At 37.8% G+C, this 17,110-nt stretch overlaps 2 protein-coding genes across 2 annotated transcripts; both read left to right on the top strand.

Moving 5' to 3' along the window:
- Nucleotides 1-6,750: 6,750 nt before the first annotated feature.
- LOC125267396 lies at nucleotides 6,751-8,409 on the top strand. The gene is made up of 2 exons (XM_048188974.1): nucleotides 6,751-6,858; nucleotides 7,260-8,409. The coding sequence occupies exon 2, from the start codon at nucleotides 7,307-7,309 to the stop codon at nucleotides 8,183-8,185; it is 879 nt and encodes a 292-aa protein (XP_048044931.1). The 5' UTR covers nucleotides 6,751-6,858; nucleotides 7,260-7,306; the 3' UTR covers nucleotides 8,186-8,409.
- A 6,205-nt stretch (nucleotides 8,410-14,614) lies between these two features.
- LOC125266178 lies at nucleotides 14,615-15,817 on the top strand. The gene is made up of 5 exons (XM_048186631.1): nucleotides 14,615-14,731; nucleotides 14,824-14,953; nucleotides 15,043-15,108; nucleotides 15,190-15,243; nucleotides 15,356-15,817. The coding sequence occupies exons 1-5, from the start codon at nucleotides 14,615-14,617 to the stop codon at nucleotides 15,745-15,747; spliced, it is 759 nt and encodes a 252-aa protein (XP_048042588.1). The 3' UTR covers nucleotides 15,748-15,817.
- The last annotated feature ends 1,293 nt before the right edge of the window (nucleotides 15,818-17,110 follow it).

Raw genomic sequence — 17,110 nt, forward strand, 5'->3', positions numbered from 1 at the left:
TTGCAAAAGCTGATAATTTATTAAGACTGTAGTCTGTTGCGCTCCACGTTTCAAAGTGGAGAGCACACTTTGCTCACTCGATCATCTTGTGATCCGGTGTTTTCCACATCTCAGTTCACAGGGAATTAATGCAGTGAACTCTATCTCAGCATGTGCCTTGAGTTTAACATGCATTTGGGAACGCAACGAGCACCAGTTACACATTTCACATTCGCATTATTTACAAAATTTGTGTGGCCAGTTGTTTCAAGTATTTCACCTGATTTGTAATAAGATGCATTTATAAACCTGTTTTCACTGAAACAGTTTAAGTGAAGAAATGAAGACAGAAGTATTGTAATGTCGTATTGTAAAATAATTTTTCATTTACAGTAGTAGTATATTTCTGTTTTGGCAATAATTCTAATAATAGTCATCTAAAAGTATTAGTTATTATTATTATTTTTATTTACTATTAAACAGCATAATTTGTCAAGTTTCATAAATTACTTTTGAATACAGGTTAAACCGAAGATGTTCTTGTGTTTCAAAATTCTGTTTTTCTTCAAGATGAGATCAGTATGGCGGATCCTGATGCCATTGATCCTGACGAAAGCGTTTCTCAGGATGATGTTCCTCCTGGAGCTGCAGGCGTCTCCAGTAATGCTGGTATGTGTTAACTAACAGGTTTATGTTTATTATTATTTTAACCCATTATTATTTTAGATTATTGCCATAAATACAATCCATAGATACAATTATATATTTATAGTTCAACTTTACATTTGTATTTTCACGAAAGAAAAATGTTTTTAAGCCAGTTATTTATATCTATTGCTGTAGTGTGTCAGTAGGAAATATCAGTTTATATTTCCAAACATTCCTTTTGCCATTAATTGTAATAATTAATGAGCAATAATCAGTTATTATATACAGAGATTTTTTCACTTATATAGTGCAACTTTTCTATAAGAATATTATTGGAATCAAGGTTGCACCAACATTGTAAATCTGGTTGATACAAATGAGTTTATAATTTTCGTGTTGGGAAAACACTTGGAGATGTTTAAAGGGATAGTTCACCCAAAAATGAAAATTTGATGTTCATCTGCTTACCCCCAGCGCATCCAAGATGTAGATGACTTTGTTTCTTCAGTAGAACACAAATGATGGTTTTTATCTCCAACCGCTGCCGTCTGTCAGTGGTATAATGGGTGTCAATGGGAACACACCTCCGTCTGCCGCAGCCTGGTGTCGTTCACCCCCGCGTGCAGCACTACAGCTCCGATGGTCTCAGCACCGTTGAGGATCGCGAGAACCTGCGCAGCGACATCGAGAACACGAGCACCAGGAAAACAGTGACTGCGCACCTTACCTTTGGCTGTGGTAGCGTGGACGTGGTGGACGATGGAATCTCCGATGACCATGGCGTGACGTTCCGCCTCGCGAAGAGGGGAGAAGCGGTTCCGTGTCGAGACCTCGAAGATCGGGGGCGGCGGAGGAGGAGAGGTCCTGGTCCGAAGCCTGGCTTGCGCCTTCCGCTGCTGAAGAACCCAAGGTCCCTGGTGTGACGGCGCCGGAGTGAACGAGGGCTGGGATGAACACGTTCTGGGTGCTCGGGCCCTGTGCAGAGAAACACATGACGTAGAGGAAGCAGGAGTGTTAATATCGCGCTGTAAACTTACCGAGGAGCGGTGAGCGTCAGCACGGGACGATTCCAGCGCTGTCTGCTGCTCGCGTAGCTCTGCCTGCTTCTCGAGAAGGGTCTGAATCTGTCGCTCCGCGGCCTCCAGCTCCAACTGCACCGCATACAGCTCAAACGTGTCCTCACCTGCACACAAAGGTAGAGAAACATCCGATACACTCGCCATTAGAACAGACGAACAATAATATAGTGAGAGAAAAGTAGAGACGCTAGAGTGACCACGCCGCTATTGCTAACGGGCTAAAGCTAATAGCGAATGTTCGGGAAGTCGGATAAAACTAGCGATATCAAGGTAATCCGAGTGTTTTTTATATAAAATAATGTTGGGGATGTGTTCCCCCGCTGAAAAAGAAAGAGTGATAGGTTATAAGTTTGATTTTAAGAGACAAAAACAAGCAAATAGGAATCAGCTCGACGGAGCTCTAGCTCAAACAGCGCAGCAGCAACAACAGGAAGTGACATCAAGTCTATATCGTTCATTTGGGAACTGTTCAGAAGGTGTCAGAAGGTGGGATTCCTTGGATGTGCCTTTTGGACCCGAGAGCGGATGGTGACTGATCAGAGATTTAATGTCTTTTATCTTCAGTTGATTTCATCTAAGGCTGTGGCTGAAGTTGTAGTTCTTGTTGTTCCTCTGTCCTTCAGTGATTCTGCTTGTTATCACCTAATTATCTCATGAACTCCAGCATGTTTCTGTGTTACATTTAACAGCCTGTAGTGTGCACACTGAGCAGTGTTCAGTTCATCTGGTCTAACCCATCTGGGCCCCACATAGCTGTGCTGGCTGGGGAGTGTCATAAGACTTAAGGTCGTAAGGGACTGAGTTGGAGAGAACTGCGATGTGGGGATGTTGTGTGTGTGTGAGAGCGATGTTTGTGTGAAATGTAAGCAGACAATAGATTGTAGGCTAGAGGAAGCTCTGGAATCCTCTGGAATATAACTACTCTTAACAGGTGTAACTGTGTTATTCATTATTCTGGGTTGTCCTACTCCCCAGTTTTTCGGGCTTTGATTATTCCTATTTGATGGGCTAGGCCCACTCTGTCTGCTCTGAAATGGAGTATTATATTTTTTCTGCTCTCCTTTTTTAGATTTAAAGGGCTTACTACGATAACCTGTATACACTCCCTGTTCTGTTCTTCATTTATTCTGAGGCCTTACTTTTTTGGTCTTTAGGTGCTGTGTAGTAAGGTCATATACTGCTACTGTATTTTGAATTTCTTTACTACTAGCATTATTCAGTATTGTGGCTAAAGTGTGTCCTCCAGGTAAACTTCTGCCCACTTCTCGTAACAATCTGATTTTATCTTCATGAGGGACGTCTGCTTCTATCGAAAGCCACATACTCAAAATTGGCAGCCCATCTTTTTGGGCTTCTTTCAAATCCTTTTTCCATTGGGCATACTTATCCTCTGTACCTGTGAGTTGTCTGGACTTTTCTAAGGCCTCGGCTGTAATTGCATGGCCAGTACAAGTGTGAACTAACCGTGTAGTTGAGTGTTCATCAAGTCTTGCAGCTTCCGCTGCTTTCATAATGCGGTTTGCATAACTGCTACAGTCTTCGCCCTGTTTTATTTTTCCTACCTGCTGTTTAACTGCTTCTGTTCAACTTCATTCTAATAATTTTGCCTGGTAGTCTACTTGCTCTTCATTTGGCTCTTTTGAGGAATTAAATGTGAAATGTCTAGGATCTGTTCTGTGTACTGGAATTGGTGTGGATGCTGTGGGTTTTTGCATTTTACTCCTTTGATATTTACTTCAGGCCAATCGTTCTTTATCTGATGTTACACCCTCCTGAGCTCAAGCTCTCCTGCCCTCTTATTACTTAACCTTACTTCTCTAAGATTGTTATCTGATGACTCACTACTTTGACTGTCACGCTCTTCTGTTGTGTCTTGCTCAATAGAATCTGACAGCCATTCTTGTGACCCTTGATCTCCTGTCTCTTGGGGTTCAAGATTGTCTTCCCAAGGTGCAGTAGGTTTCATCTTACTTATGGTTTCTGCTAGCCTTGGCTGTACTTCATACCTCTCTTTTTGCTGTTTAAGAGTTTTTATTTTATCTTGATCTCTCTCTTTAACGAGGAGATTTATAGTCATTTGAATTTCTTGGGACATTTCTATTATTCCAGCTACGAGTCCCTCTAGACATTGTTCTGTCACTACTGGGGACATATGTATTTCTTTATCACCTCTGTCGTTAGCTTCTCTAATTACATTTTTTATTTACAATCTAGTCTCTTCTCCAGATTGTTCTTCTGTGCGTGTCTGTGTACCACTATCAGTTAATACTACATGTGCCACACTATTCCATTTTGGAGAACCTCTACAAATTCTTACAGTTCCTGTTTGCTGAGGACCTAATCGCATTCTCATATTCTCTATCTCTTTAAGAGATGTATTTCTGTATTTCTGTGACTGCAGGCCTAGGTAAGTGCGGTTCTGCTATGGTTATAACACTATCTCTATCTTCTTCCTCTTGTGGTAAAGTAAGAAGGATTTCACTTGCATTTTGAAAGTCTGTCATTGCTTCCCAGTAAATCCTAACTTTCTTCATATTTGGAACTTCACCCTGAGATTTCTTTCATTTTTTTCCGCTCATAGTATACAGCTTTGTTTTCCCCATGGTTTTTCTACGCACTGTGCTCATAATGCCCTCTGACTCTGAGCTTTTGCATTGAATAGCCACTTCCTGTCCATAGTGACTTCCTAACTCTATGGCCCACTGTATGACTGCTAAAGCAACTTCAGATTCCTGGAAATTACCTTTTGCAATCCATCTCGGCTTGGTAACCATAAAAGTATCTGACCTGGCTCTATCTCCTGAACCGAGGTCTCTGCCCTTAAGGCCTTTTTCTCCCATGCTTTCACCCGGTGGTCTCCCCAGGTGTAGGCTTGAATTAAGATATTACTGGATTTTTTCTCTGGGCTTTTTTACCTGCCATACTAGGGCGTCCTCTACTACAGGTTTCTCAACTCAATAGCCCCTCTGGACCCCTCTCTAGGTCTCACGGGTAGCGATCCTATTTCCTGGCCCTTCAGTCTTTTCTCTGGACTGGAACATACTAAGTCTCTCTCGACTAGTATCTGACCGAATCCTTTCTGGATTGGTCTACGTGGGTCTTACAGACAGCTCTTCAATGTGGTTTCTACACTTTCAATTTAAAACTCAAACCTCAAGCCACTCACGTTGGGCGCCATGTTATTCGGTGTGACCATTTATAGTACACCTTTTAACCCTAGGATTATTCAGGTAGGGTAAGGAAAGTCAAATCTAGTCTAAACCATGAGATACTCATCCGCCGGCAGGTTGAAGTCCTTCAGGAATGACGCAGAAGACTACCTTGTGGTTGTTCTTTGTCGAGGCTCAGATTGTAGTTATAATAAGTAAAGTCTCACGGAAGGCAAACGTAACAATAAAATCTCTTTTATTGATTACAATACAAAGCAGTTAATGCAAAATAAAACTTAAATCAGCTTAAGCTAAAAAGCTCTATAACCTAGATTTACTCAGCAATATTGGAGATGCTGTTAAGCACCCCTCGTTAGGGTATCAGGTGTCCTTCTACGCTTAATGCAGGCAGCATCTGAGGAGGCCTTTTACTGCTCAGACTCTTATACTAATTTTTGGGACATTCCAACTTCATATTACTCATCAATTGATCAATGTCTTTGATCCAATCTTCCTGCTGTAGGCATATCAGTATCTGTATCTCTTGCTTACTAAGCCGGATGTCCTTCCTTTGTTGCCTACGCTGTCGTCTTCTTCTAGCACTCTTCCTCTTCTTCACCGAAGTCTTCGCCTGGCTCACCTCCGCTTTAGGTTGCAACATGCTCCCTTCATCCTTATTGTTAACTTTTGTGGTTGGTTACAATCATCAAACTCAAAAACTTTCACAACTGTTGCTTAGTCATATTATCTTATAACAAACAAAGGAAGTATTGCAGTTCCTTAATTTCATAATCATTCAAGCATTCAAGCATATGTGCCCTTAACTTAAAAGCAAATAAATAAAAACATTGAAACAGGTAAATAGCAATATCAACATCAAAATCTAAAACAAAAGAAATCAGACAATGAAACAGCAATTTAGTGAGTCCTTTTAGTGAGACCAAGACCTTCAAAAATGGTCTTAAGACTGGTCTCGAGTACTACCACACTATTAATGTCTAAGTATAGTTGTAAATTAAGGTAGTAGCTAAGATAAGGTAAAAGCACACAAATATTTGTTATCATTAAACACATTTAGAAAATTGATCAGTTTGTAATTAGATGGATTCCTCTTTGAAACACATAAAGTGGGCTTAAATGGTTCCACAGTGAGTAATGGAGAAAAAGACAATGTTTTCCCTTAAAAATGTAAGATATGCATGGAGCTTGAATATAATGTAGACTAAGCATCCCAGTAATTTTCAGTGTGTTTTTTTCATTCGAGTTCAGCTCTAGTTTGCGTGTGTTTTGTGGCGCTGTACCATATAAGCCCATCTTTATAAAAAAAAGTACATTTATGAAAATAATTTGCTCTACAAAACAATTTGATGTATTTGTTTGTATGAATGTAAAATGAATCACAAAACATTTAGTGTTTGTAGTTCACATGCTTAATTCTTTGGCAGTCTATCTTTCAGTAAGGCTAATGGTTTGACCTTGAGATTAACTTCTTTCCATCTAAAGGAAAATGATATAAAATGTTAAAGTACTATTTGTTCATTCACAATTCATTTATCTCTTATTTGACATAACTTGCTTGCCAAAAAAAATGGCTGAACATTTCAGAAATGTGTTGATTTCTGAAGGGTCCGAAAGACCAAAGTTTTTGGGTATCTTTGTGAGACAGCATGAACATGAGTGGGGCTAACTCGACATTCACAAATGTGATAGGTATACAATAAAAATGTCAGGGAAGAAACAGATCACTGGATTTGTTAAAATAATGAGCAGCATAAAATATGATTTTCTCCTTTTTCATTTGAATTCAAAGTTGAAAGTGGGTTTGAAGGGTACGTGGGCTTAATGGGTACATTTACACTATATTTTAATGACTGAACCACTAACCGGTTTGTGTTGGGTGGAGCAGCTGAGAGGACTATATAAGCGAGAGCCCTGTGAAGGTTCTTCGAAGATCTCTTCTGCTCTCGTCAGTGAAACAGCAGCGTCTTCTACAACATCTTCTGGTGAGGCGAGGATTTATTCATCTGGAGAAAATCTAGACAACCATTTAACAATTAGAATTATACAAATATAATAATTAGAATTAATTTAAACAATTATATTTCAAAGTAAGAAAAGACTAAGTATGAATATTTATTACGTATAATAAATTTAAAATTTGTAAAAAAAAAAAAAAAAAGTAAATAAAATAAAAACTGCCATTGCATTAATATATTTGAAGTGCTTATATCATTATATCTAAAAACATGTTATCTCATAAAAGAGATTGGTGAGCCAAGAAATACAATTATATGCATGTCAGACTTATAAATAAAATGATAACTACAAAATGAATTTAAATTCCTAATCATATTACAAAAGCAATAATTAACTGTAGTTTTTGTGTGTGTTTTTTTTTTCTCAGAATTTTGACCTTCTTTCTTCAGCGCCACAAATACAGAAGAAAACAAAATGGAAAATGCACAGCAAATAACCAAGCTCGATATCTCCACCACTAAGAAAGAAGAGGAAATACTCTCAGCTCAAGGTTATCAGTTCATCAATGTTAACCTCAATGAAGCTGCTGGTGGAAACGAGGTCCTTCTTTGGTACAAGAAAGAGTCTGGCAAAAGACCAGTGACCAGGATCGAGTTCTCATTCACTGACAAGATGAAACCTGGTCTGGCTGATGCTGGGTATGAGCAAGTCGAGAAGGATCTGAATGCAGGAGTTTCTAATGCAGATCACATCTTCCTCTGGTACTTTTACGGCAGCACTGAATATGACATGCCTATTGTGGACCTCAAGGTAACCAAGGCCGCCAAAGAAGAACCTCCTCTTATAAAAGATGGCTGGGAGAGACTGGGCTGTGATCTGAACCGTAATGCATCAAAAACCATCATCTACCTGTGGGTGAAGAGAGAGAAGACCAGCTACATACAGGAGATCGCAGGAACTGTTGACTTCTCTTCTGACAGTCAGATGTTTGAGGAGGGCTACACTCGTGTGTGTGAAGACACCAATCGAAATGCTGGTGGAAACTACGTCTTCCTCTGGTATCGCCGCACAACCGATAAGAGCAAGGCTCTCACTGATCTCAACGTATCCACCTCCCACCAGGAGGAATCAAAGCTTCAGATCGAAGGCTATAAAAAGCTCAGTGTTGATCTCAATGAAGGAACCAAAGGAAACACTGTCTACCTATGGTACAGGAAAGAGGAAGGTCAATCGATCCAGGTCATGCTGATCAACCATGACATCTGTATATATCCAGGACCTGTTGTCACCTTTATCGACAAAAATCTGAATGAGGGCAACAAAGGCTGTGCAATGTACATTGCCTACAAGTAAAATCCCAGAATCATGCTGCCATCACAGGATCTTCTTCAGTTTTCGCATCATTAGATCTATATGGCTATAACTATAAGCATATCTGTTTCTAATGCATGATTTTAATGTCAATCTTTAAAGCACATTGTGACTGTGGCTGTTGTACTGCACTCAACCACACATTTCATTTGGCCTCTGTGTTTATGATGAAATCAATTATGAAATAAAGTCAACTTTAACCACAACAAACGCTTTGGAGAGGTTTTTTGGTGAGGTCTTTGGTCTTATCTGTACATTATACTGCATGCACTGTCCCATCATTACATTTACTTTAGTGTATTTGTTTACAGGGGCAATGCACAATAAAAGACACGGCTGTAAATGTGGCAGAATTAGTCAAAAAGGCTATTTTTCATCTGCAGACCCTTGACAGAATGTTAAAAAGTCACAATAAAAACAAAAACAGGCATCTTATATAAACACACACATACACACTGATTGGCTAGTTTAGTTTTGTTGTTTTTTTCCACACATGAAAAATTATGTTACAGATAGTTAATGTTTACAAACAGGCTCAAAACGAGTAAACGCTCTCTGAAACAGCTAAATTCGACTGAAACATTTGCAAAAAAAAGCCTAAAACTATTGAGTAGGGATGGAGAAATGAAGCCTATTAAATCTTTGAAGCTTTTCTCTAAATGTTTCGGGAAAGGTTAGCATCGGGTGTCATATCTCATACGTCCTGAAAAGTGAAGCTGCGGCTCTTTGATCGCCCCCCTGGTGGCTGGATGCAGTACAGGTCATAAGCCTCGCCCTCTCAATGCAGTCGAATGAGACTTCAGTGAAAACTTAAAAATAAATTCTGCTTCAAATAAAACGTCACGCTGATATATATTCAATTGTCCGTTTTTGTGATCATTTAGATTTTAGCTAGTAATTTGATGCTATAAAAACGGGGCGTGTCGTCATGATTCGAAGTTGATTGACAGCTTGTCTGAGGACTGTCGGAGCTTTGAGGGGAGATTGAAGATGTATTAACTAACTATTAATTTTCGATTTCTTTGTTATTTAACACCAACAAAATGAGCTGTTCAGCAGTAAACTGTACTAACCGACCTACAGGATCTGACGGATCACTGAACTTTTTTCTGTATCATTAAATATGGGCGTTATAAGCTAATTAATAAATGTTATTAGTTAAGATTACACACCTAATGTTAACCATGTGGGGAAAAAGCAGGTGGATGTTATCTGGCAGTTACTTATTATTTGTATGGGTATTAAATAATAATTAGCAGGACAAAACTAATGATAGCTTACTCTAATTACAGCAATCGATCTCCTGTAACGTTAGTTGAACTTGATTTAAAATGGCAGGACCGTTTCTGACGATTTAGAGTTGTTTCTAGTGGCATATTATATTGAGTTTATCTACTGAATTTGCTGTCTCAAAAATACTATTGCTCTAGAAACAGAATAGCCTATTATTTTATAGGTAGAATTTTAAATTGTGTATCATTTTTATAGTCTATTTAAAATACATGAATGATAACTCAGTCGTCTGATACCGCGACTCCGCCTCCGGGCTCCGCTGACGATTCCTTCTGCGCATGCCCAGGCTCCAAACTTTTTTTGACGTATTGCGTAACGTGTCAGCGCCCATTCGTCGGCCCATTTTGGCTTCAGTTCATTACAATGGAAGGAAGCGGCGTCGCGGCGTCCATCTTTTTTTACAGTCTATTGTTAGCATCAAGAGTGTAGAAAACAGCACCATCTTGTGGCAGGTAAAATGTACGGCACCCATAAACTTGAGTGCGCAATTCCGTTGTTTTATCCATTAAGCACAAACAAAAGCCAGACAACGCTAAATGTGTTTATTTATGTGTTTAGTCTTACAGAAGCAAACTTTAACTTCATTTAGAATTACTTTATCTTATTTTATCTGAACTACTCCAGGAGTTTGATCATCAGCAACACTCCAGCTGCTGTTGTGAAGTTCATCACTGTTGCTAGAGTTTATCCAGTTTGATTATAGTCAATACTCATTTATTCTGATCATGTAATTACTCCTGTCAGTGTGTTTCAACCCACAACCCTCTCTTTAGTTCTGCGTCACGCTGAGCCCTATTGAGTGTTTGTACTGGAAAAATTACTACAAATTATAATACTAATAATACTAATAAATTGTGTTAAAAAATCTGGGGTAAGAAAAAAATCTTTTTCACTTTGAATTAGGTTTATTTTTCTTACCCCACTGTGAGATATTTCTTCTTGTTTTAAGCACAAACTCACTTCATTCTGATACATTAAGTAATAAGCAATTTTGCATTTCCAGTAAATATATCTTGATTTAAGAATTTTTGTATATTTGTTCTGGATAACCAGACAAAAATACATATTTTCCTCAGTGTTTTGTGGTGAAACATGACCTGCACTTGTTTTGTGTGTGTGTGTGTGTGTGTGTGTGTGTGTGTGTGTGTGTGTGTGTGTGTGTGTGTGTGTGAATCAGTTTAAGACACAAACTGGACAAGAGAAAGTGCATAAAAAGTGTTTTATTATCATTATTAATATAATTATGAATCACATCCACCCAATGAAAAATGAACCAGAGACATCCAGTCAGAACACAGTAAATAAACATCAGGGGAGGGTTAGAAGAGAGCGAAACACTGTCTCACACACACACACACACACACACACACACACACACACACACACACACGACCTGCTATTGGTTTGATTATTGCTCCCTAACGTCCTCTTCTCACGGCCACATCAGGGGTCAGGAACACTCATGACCTCTGACCCCTGCTTCTGGAATGTCACATGACAGAGATTCTGGTCACATGTTTTGTTCTGGAAGGTCAAGTGCCTGATGTCTGTCTGTCTGTGCGGCGATACGTCATTCTATTGCTGTTCATTTCCTGCGAGAGCTTCTGACCTACGGAAGCCCGTTTACACCACATCAGAACAATAATCATGATAAATCATAATCATGACACTACAACTCATAATTATAAGATTTAAATGACATAATTAGGACAACTTGTCAATTTCCATTATGTAAATTTCAAGTTAGTATCATAATTTCATCATAATTATGGCCAAGTCAATTTCACCCTTTTACATAAACTTCTTAGTATGTCAATTTCAATTATGTCACAATTCTGACTTTAAGCTGAAATTCAGTCTGTCAATTTTGACTTTTTATGTAATTTTCTACTTAGTATGTCAGTTTCAATTGTCAATTTTGACTTAAAAGCCATAATTATGACATAAAAAGGTCAAAATTTTGACACTGTATGGGTGATAATTTTTAGACATTTTAAGTCAATTTTAACAACATCAGTTTCGTCTTAGTATGTCAATTTAGACTGTCAATTTCGACAATTTCAGCTTAAGACAATTTGGTTTTAGTATGTCAATTTAGACTTTCAAATTGACGTACTAAAACAAAATTGATGTGCTCATAATTATGCATTATGCGAATTATGCAAGTCATAATTATGCATTTTTAAGCCAATTTCGACTCAATATCCAATTAGTGTATCAATTTCAATTTGTGTCATACATACCTGACTTTTTAAGTTGAAATTGACAGTCATAAGACAGTCTTTTTAAGCCAATTTTGACTTAATATCAGTTTCGTCTTAGTATGTCAATTTCAATTGCCATAATTTCAACATTGTCAACTTCGACTTAGTATGTGAATTTTGACTTGCAAGTCATAATTATGACATAAAAAGGACACCATTTTGATACTACACGTCATAATTAGGACTTTTTTTTAATCAATTTTTATCAGTTGCGCCTGAGTATGTCAATTTTGACAGGGAACGTTCTCATAACTTAATGGGAACATTGGCACAGCGTTCTTTCTTTTTTATGTGTGTTCATCATTGTGAAAGTGTTTTATGGTCCCGATGTTTTACTGAGAAATATAAGTGTTTTATAGAGCAGGTTTAGAGCATACTCTCATGTGATTGTGATCTAATGATCAGATGACTCTTTTTCTATTACAGTTTTTTACAGATGCTAGGACACATTTCTCAATACTTAGGTCACTTATGCAAAACTCTTCACACAGTGAGCACAACAGAAGTCTATGTGGGCTAAACTGAGGATCAAGTATCATTGCTTTGGCACAAAATGCATTCAGTGACCACATCTCTCAAATTTCATGAATTCTTTTCTCACTCAGACACAACAACTGCCAAAACTCTTTGTCCGTACAGGCCAATTTGCACATAATGTTTTCAAAACTGTTAAACTTATGTTCAAAACAATAACATAATACAAAACTGAATAAGACAGCAATTTGCTACATTTCTACAGTAATATTGTAATGAAATATATGCTGAATCTAAAAAATCAAATACTATCAAAGCAATTCGATGAAACTGAACACCTACACAAGCATTCGTTTTTCAATTTCATTATCATCCATTCAAAGAGGAAAACTTCGGAAAGAGGAAAACAATGTAAACAAAGTTCATGTAACAAACTGCAGTGAATTATAAACAACAGACAGTGTTATTCTTGATTTGTTAAGAAATTTTACAAAAGAAAACACTGTATAATGATACCTGATGTTAGTGTTTTTAGGTCAGTATTTTATGACTGAAAAAGTGTGTTTGCTGGGTGAAAACCTTTGCTAGTGTTCTGGAAGAATGAGTTGATTTGAGACATGAATGAAGTGTTTTGGTTGATTTAGTGCATTTTGAATGTGAAATGAACTGCTGTGCCAAGATGAAAGTTGGTTAGGAGAACCGTGTGAAGAGTTTTGCAAAAGTGGCCTAAGTATTGAGAAATGTGTGCTAACGATTGTAAAAAACTGTAAAATCATGAAGCCATTGCAGTCTTAAAGTCGCACTGTGATTGGCTGTACGGAAAATGTCTCATCTGATTGGCTAGCATTATTTTTAAATGAAAAGTGTCAAAACATCTTAAACGATTATTGCAGAAAATTATTCATTCAAAACATTTTATGCTCTCTGTTTTATTGAAACTATAGATGTTTTATTGATAAAAACAAATGTTAACGTTTAAAACAAATTTTACAAAATAACTAAAACTCAGGAAGACTAAACTATAAATGAAAAAGAAAAACAAAAGAAGAAACATTCAAATACAGATAAAAAAAAATATATATTTTAATTAGGGGTGACCCTGAATAGTCGACGATTCGAATCTTCGATAGGAGGAGCCTGATTCGACTACCAATCTCACAGTCGAATCGTCGCAGGGGTGTTATGAGACGAGATATGGGGGTGCTCAATATCTGATTTTACATAGACATACCGGTTCTTTCCCATTAGGTTAATATACAGCCTATTACGTTAATACTATAAATAAAAATGTGAAAAGAAAGAAGCTTTTAATAAATATTTTAAAGTGCGTGAATAAATCCAACCTGTGACCGATTTAAGGTTCACTTCCATCATCCGTGACCGGCAGATGAGCATCTTTACGGCAGGGATTAAATCTTCAACAATGTCTGGGATAAAGTGTACAATTGGATGCACTTTGAAATGGTAAAAGACAACCCTATCTCACGGCGAATTCGTACTAATTCGCACGACTTAATTACATGGTTAAATGGTACTGTATAGTACGATTTCTTGTTTGCGTTGAATAAGCGAGACCCAACTCTCCATTGGAAAGCATCGCGATATTAAACAGCAGTTACACGTGCCACATCTCGGTAAGTAGTCTGTCATATGCTGTCCTAATGTCCTTTTATAATGTTCCATATAAGTCCATTATATGTTATTTATTAATCAGATCGGCTCCATAATGCTCGCTGGATTTTATCTGCCATCTCTTACTGTGTTTTGTTCCAAAATGTTGCACATATATCGTTAGCTAGGGTGATTAACCGCATTAGCTAGCTTCGATCAGTTTATGTTCATATATTGGTGGAATATTAGAAGTAGTGACCACTACTAAACTTCTATTACTATTTTGTAGTTTTAGCTCAATAATGGCAATGCTTACTATGCTTTTACCATAGTTACTGTTATTCTACTGTGCTAATCTGTAACTAAAGCACAAGCATTTATTTATGTTTAGTCCTTGTTATTTATGCTGTTAATTCATTTTATTTAATATGCAAAAATTCTAATTCAGCATTTCTTTTTCTATCTTGCAGTTACTTCAGATCCAACACTACTCCTTCATATAACATTAGATTTCTACAACACATTAACCCAACGGCTCTTTTAAGAGCCATCTCTTGCATAAGCTCTCTCTCTCTCTGACACTCACTCACTCACACACACACACACACACACACACACACACACACTCACACACACACACACACCACGACTCTTTCCCCCTCCATCCTTTTTCTCTTCCTCCCTCCCTCCATCCATCCCTCTTCTCTTCCTTCGTCTCTCTGCCTTTAGACTTTTCTTTGATTATTTCTCTTTCTTTCTCATCTTCAATATGGCATCTTGTCAAAACTCAGGTTTTGACCAATTATGTCAGGAAGCTGCAATTATTACAAGGGAACTTGAACTCAAAGCTGCCAGTGCTGCACTTGAAGCAGCTACCAAGGAGGCTGTTAATACATTTAAAAGACCTAGCTTACGATCATCTTAGCATTTTGTTTCAACATGAATTTCCAAAAGAAAAAATAAGTCCTTTTTTTCTAGCTGAAAAAGAAGACCAAACAAGCCTGTAGCACTCGTGTCAGACCAGTCTCGTTTGTAGAGAGGGATGAGTTTGGGCATCTTGTGCCAAAACGGAGAAGGCCAAAACTTACCAAGGCAAACATTTCCAAAGGTACGTTTGTTATATTTTACACAATGTATTCTTGCAGCTTATACATGTTTCTCCTGTATGTTTCTATTAATCTTAATCTGTTTTTTTAGCTACAACGATTAACAGTCCAGCTATGTCATCATCTTTGGAGTCTGGGCAAGTAGACATTGATCATGGTAAGTAATGACATCAACACTTTTCAAAATAACTAGTCATGTAGAGTTATTAGTGACTTTTTCTTGTTTCATTGTTCTTAGGTGAAATTCCGTCACTGCCTTCTCACACTGTTTGGCCAGCAGTTGAAGATAGAGGTGTGTATGTTTGTATTGTTTAAAGAGTTCTCAGTATAATCACTGCTTTGTAACGATCAGTCTAACCAACTGCCATGAACACTATAATTACTTTAGTTTTTTTCTAATTCAGAAACTCTTCATCAAGAGGTAGAGGATCTGTTGGCTGATACTGGAGACATTCAGTGCTCAAATCTGACCTCCTCAAACACATGGTCAGTTCGCATGGCCCAGGCTAAAGAGAAGTGGGCAGCTTTGAGGCCCGAGATGGTGGAATCTTTATTAACAGCTGAGTACACGGATATCAGACAGTGCCAGCACTGCCAACTGAAGCGATCTGTTATCCGCTGTAAAGACTGTGTTCCTAAACAGCTGTACTGTGCAGACTGCGATATATTGGCCCATGAAAGGAAACTGCACAACCGAGAGACAGATGTAGAAGGATTCTTTCGGGCCATATCCCCGTCAACTTTGGTAAAGCTGGATATTGACGACCAATTCCATTTTGAGGAAAAAGGCATGTAATTCAGTTGTTTTAGAATTTATAATACCTTCATGTTAATCTATCATGTGAATTTCCATGTAATCATAATAATAACGCAGCTATGGTATTTTTGGTAAAGGTTGAATTTTCTAGCCTTACTTTTTTTTTTTTCTTCCAGATTGCCTTTTGCCTCTAGAGACACCTGATCAAATTTGCAGCTGTGCCACTGATACCATTGTGGTGTCAGGAGGTAAAAAGGCTATTCTCATTGGAATTGATGGTGAGTTCAGTGTATTTATAAAAAAATATAGATATTTTATTGATTTTGTTTTTATACCAGATACTATTTTGTTATTATTTCAATAGGTCGCTACAATGTAAGCTTGCCAACCTTCACATGCTCAACATGCCATATGAGCAGAACGACCAGCATCCCACAACTGATCAAGTCTGGTTACTGGCCTGCCACAGCAAGCTGTGAAACGCTGTACAAAATTGATGTGTTTGTGTCATATGACCACATGAAATTGACTGCTCCTGGACTTTCTAGACAGTCCTTCATCAGTTTATTGGAACAGCGGACAGAGTTCTTTGGCCGAGTATTAATTGAATGAACTACTGAATCATTTCCTTTTTTCATCTTTTCATGTTTGGGAGTGAGCTATTTCTTACAAGGTTTATGTTTTTTTGTGTGTGTTATTTTACAGGATGGAAAGATCTGCACAGATGCTTTTCAAAGAAGTTTTTCCGAATGGAGATACTGCCAGTTCGAAATTGATCAGCTCTGTGGACTGAAAGTGTTTGACTGTCCAGCCTGTTCTCCATTTATGCTTGCTGTGTCAGTCGATGGTAACAGGAAATTGTATCGCTTCAAAAGAGGGTAGGAGAAATTCTATAACAGTGTGAAAAGCATGAAAATAATATTTAATGCCAATTAGCTTTTCATTAAGTAATTATGTAATTATATTCAAGGGCTGAAGATCATGGTCTGTTCAAGGGTGTCTTTGTCTGTGAGGATGAAGATGTTTCCAAGTTCGTGGACTACATTACAGTTTTTTCTAGACGCTAGGACACATTTCTCAATACTTAAGTCACTTTTGCAAAACTCTTCACACAGTTCTCCTAACCAACTTTCAGCTTGGCAAAGCAGTTAATTTCACATCCAAAATGCACTACAACTACCAAAACACTTCATTCAGGTCTCAAATCAACTCATTCTTCCAGAACACTAGCAAAGGTTGACAGCCGACAAACACACTTTGTCACCCACAAAACAATGACCTAAAAAACACTAACAACATGTAGCATTATGTTTTCTTGTGTAAAACAAGGACATTACTCTGTTTATAATTCACTGCAATATATGTTACTGGAATGAATCAGACATGATGCAGAATTCACCAA

The sequence above is a fragment of the Megalobrama amblycephala genome, linkage group LG4 (genome assembly GCF_018812025.1).
Source record: "Megalobrama amblycephala isolate DHTTF-2021 linkage group LG4, ASM1881202v1, whole genome shotgun sequence".
NCBI classification, from domain to species: Eukaryota; Metazoa; Chordata; class Actinopteri; order Cypriniformes; family Xenocyprididae; genus Megalobrama; species Megalobrama amblycephala.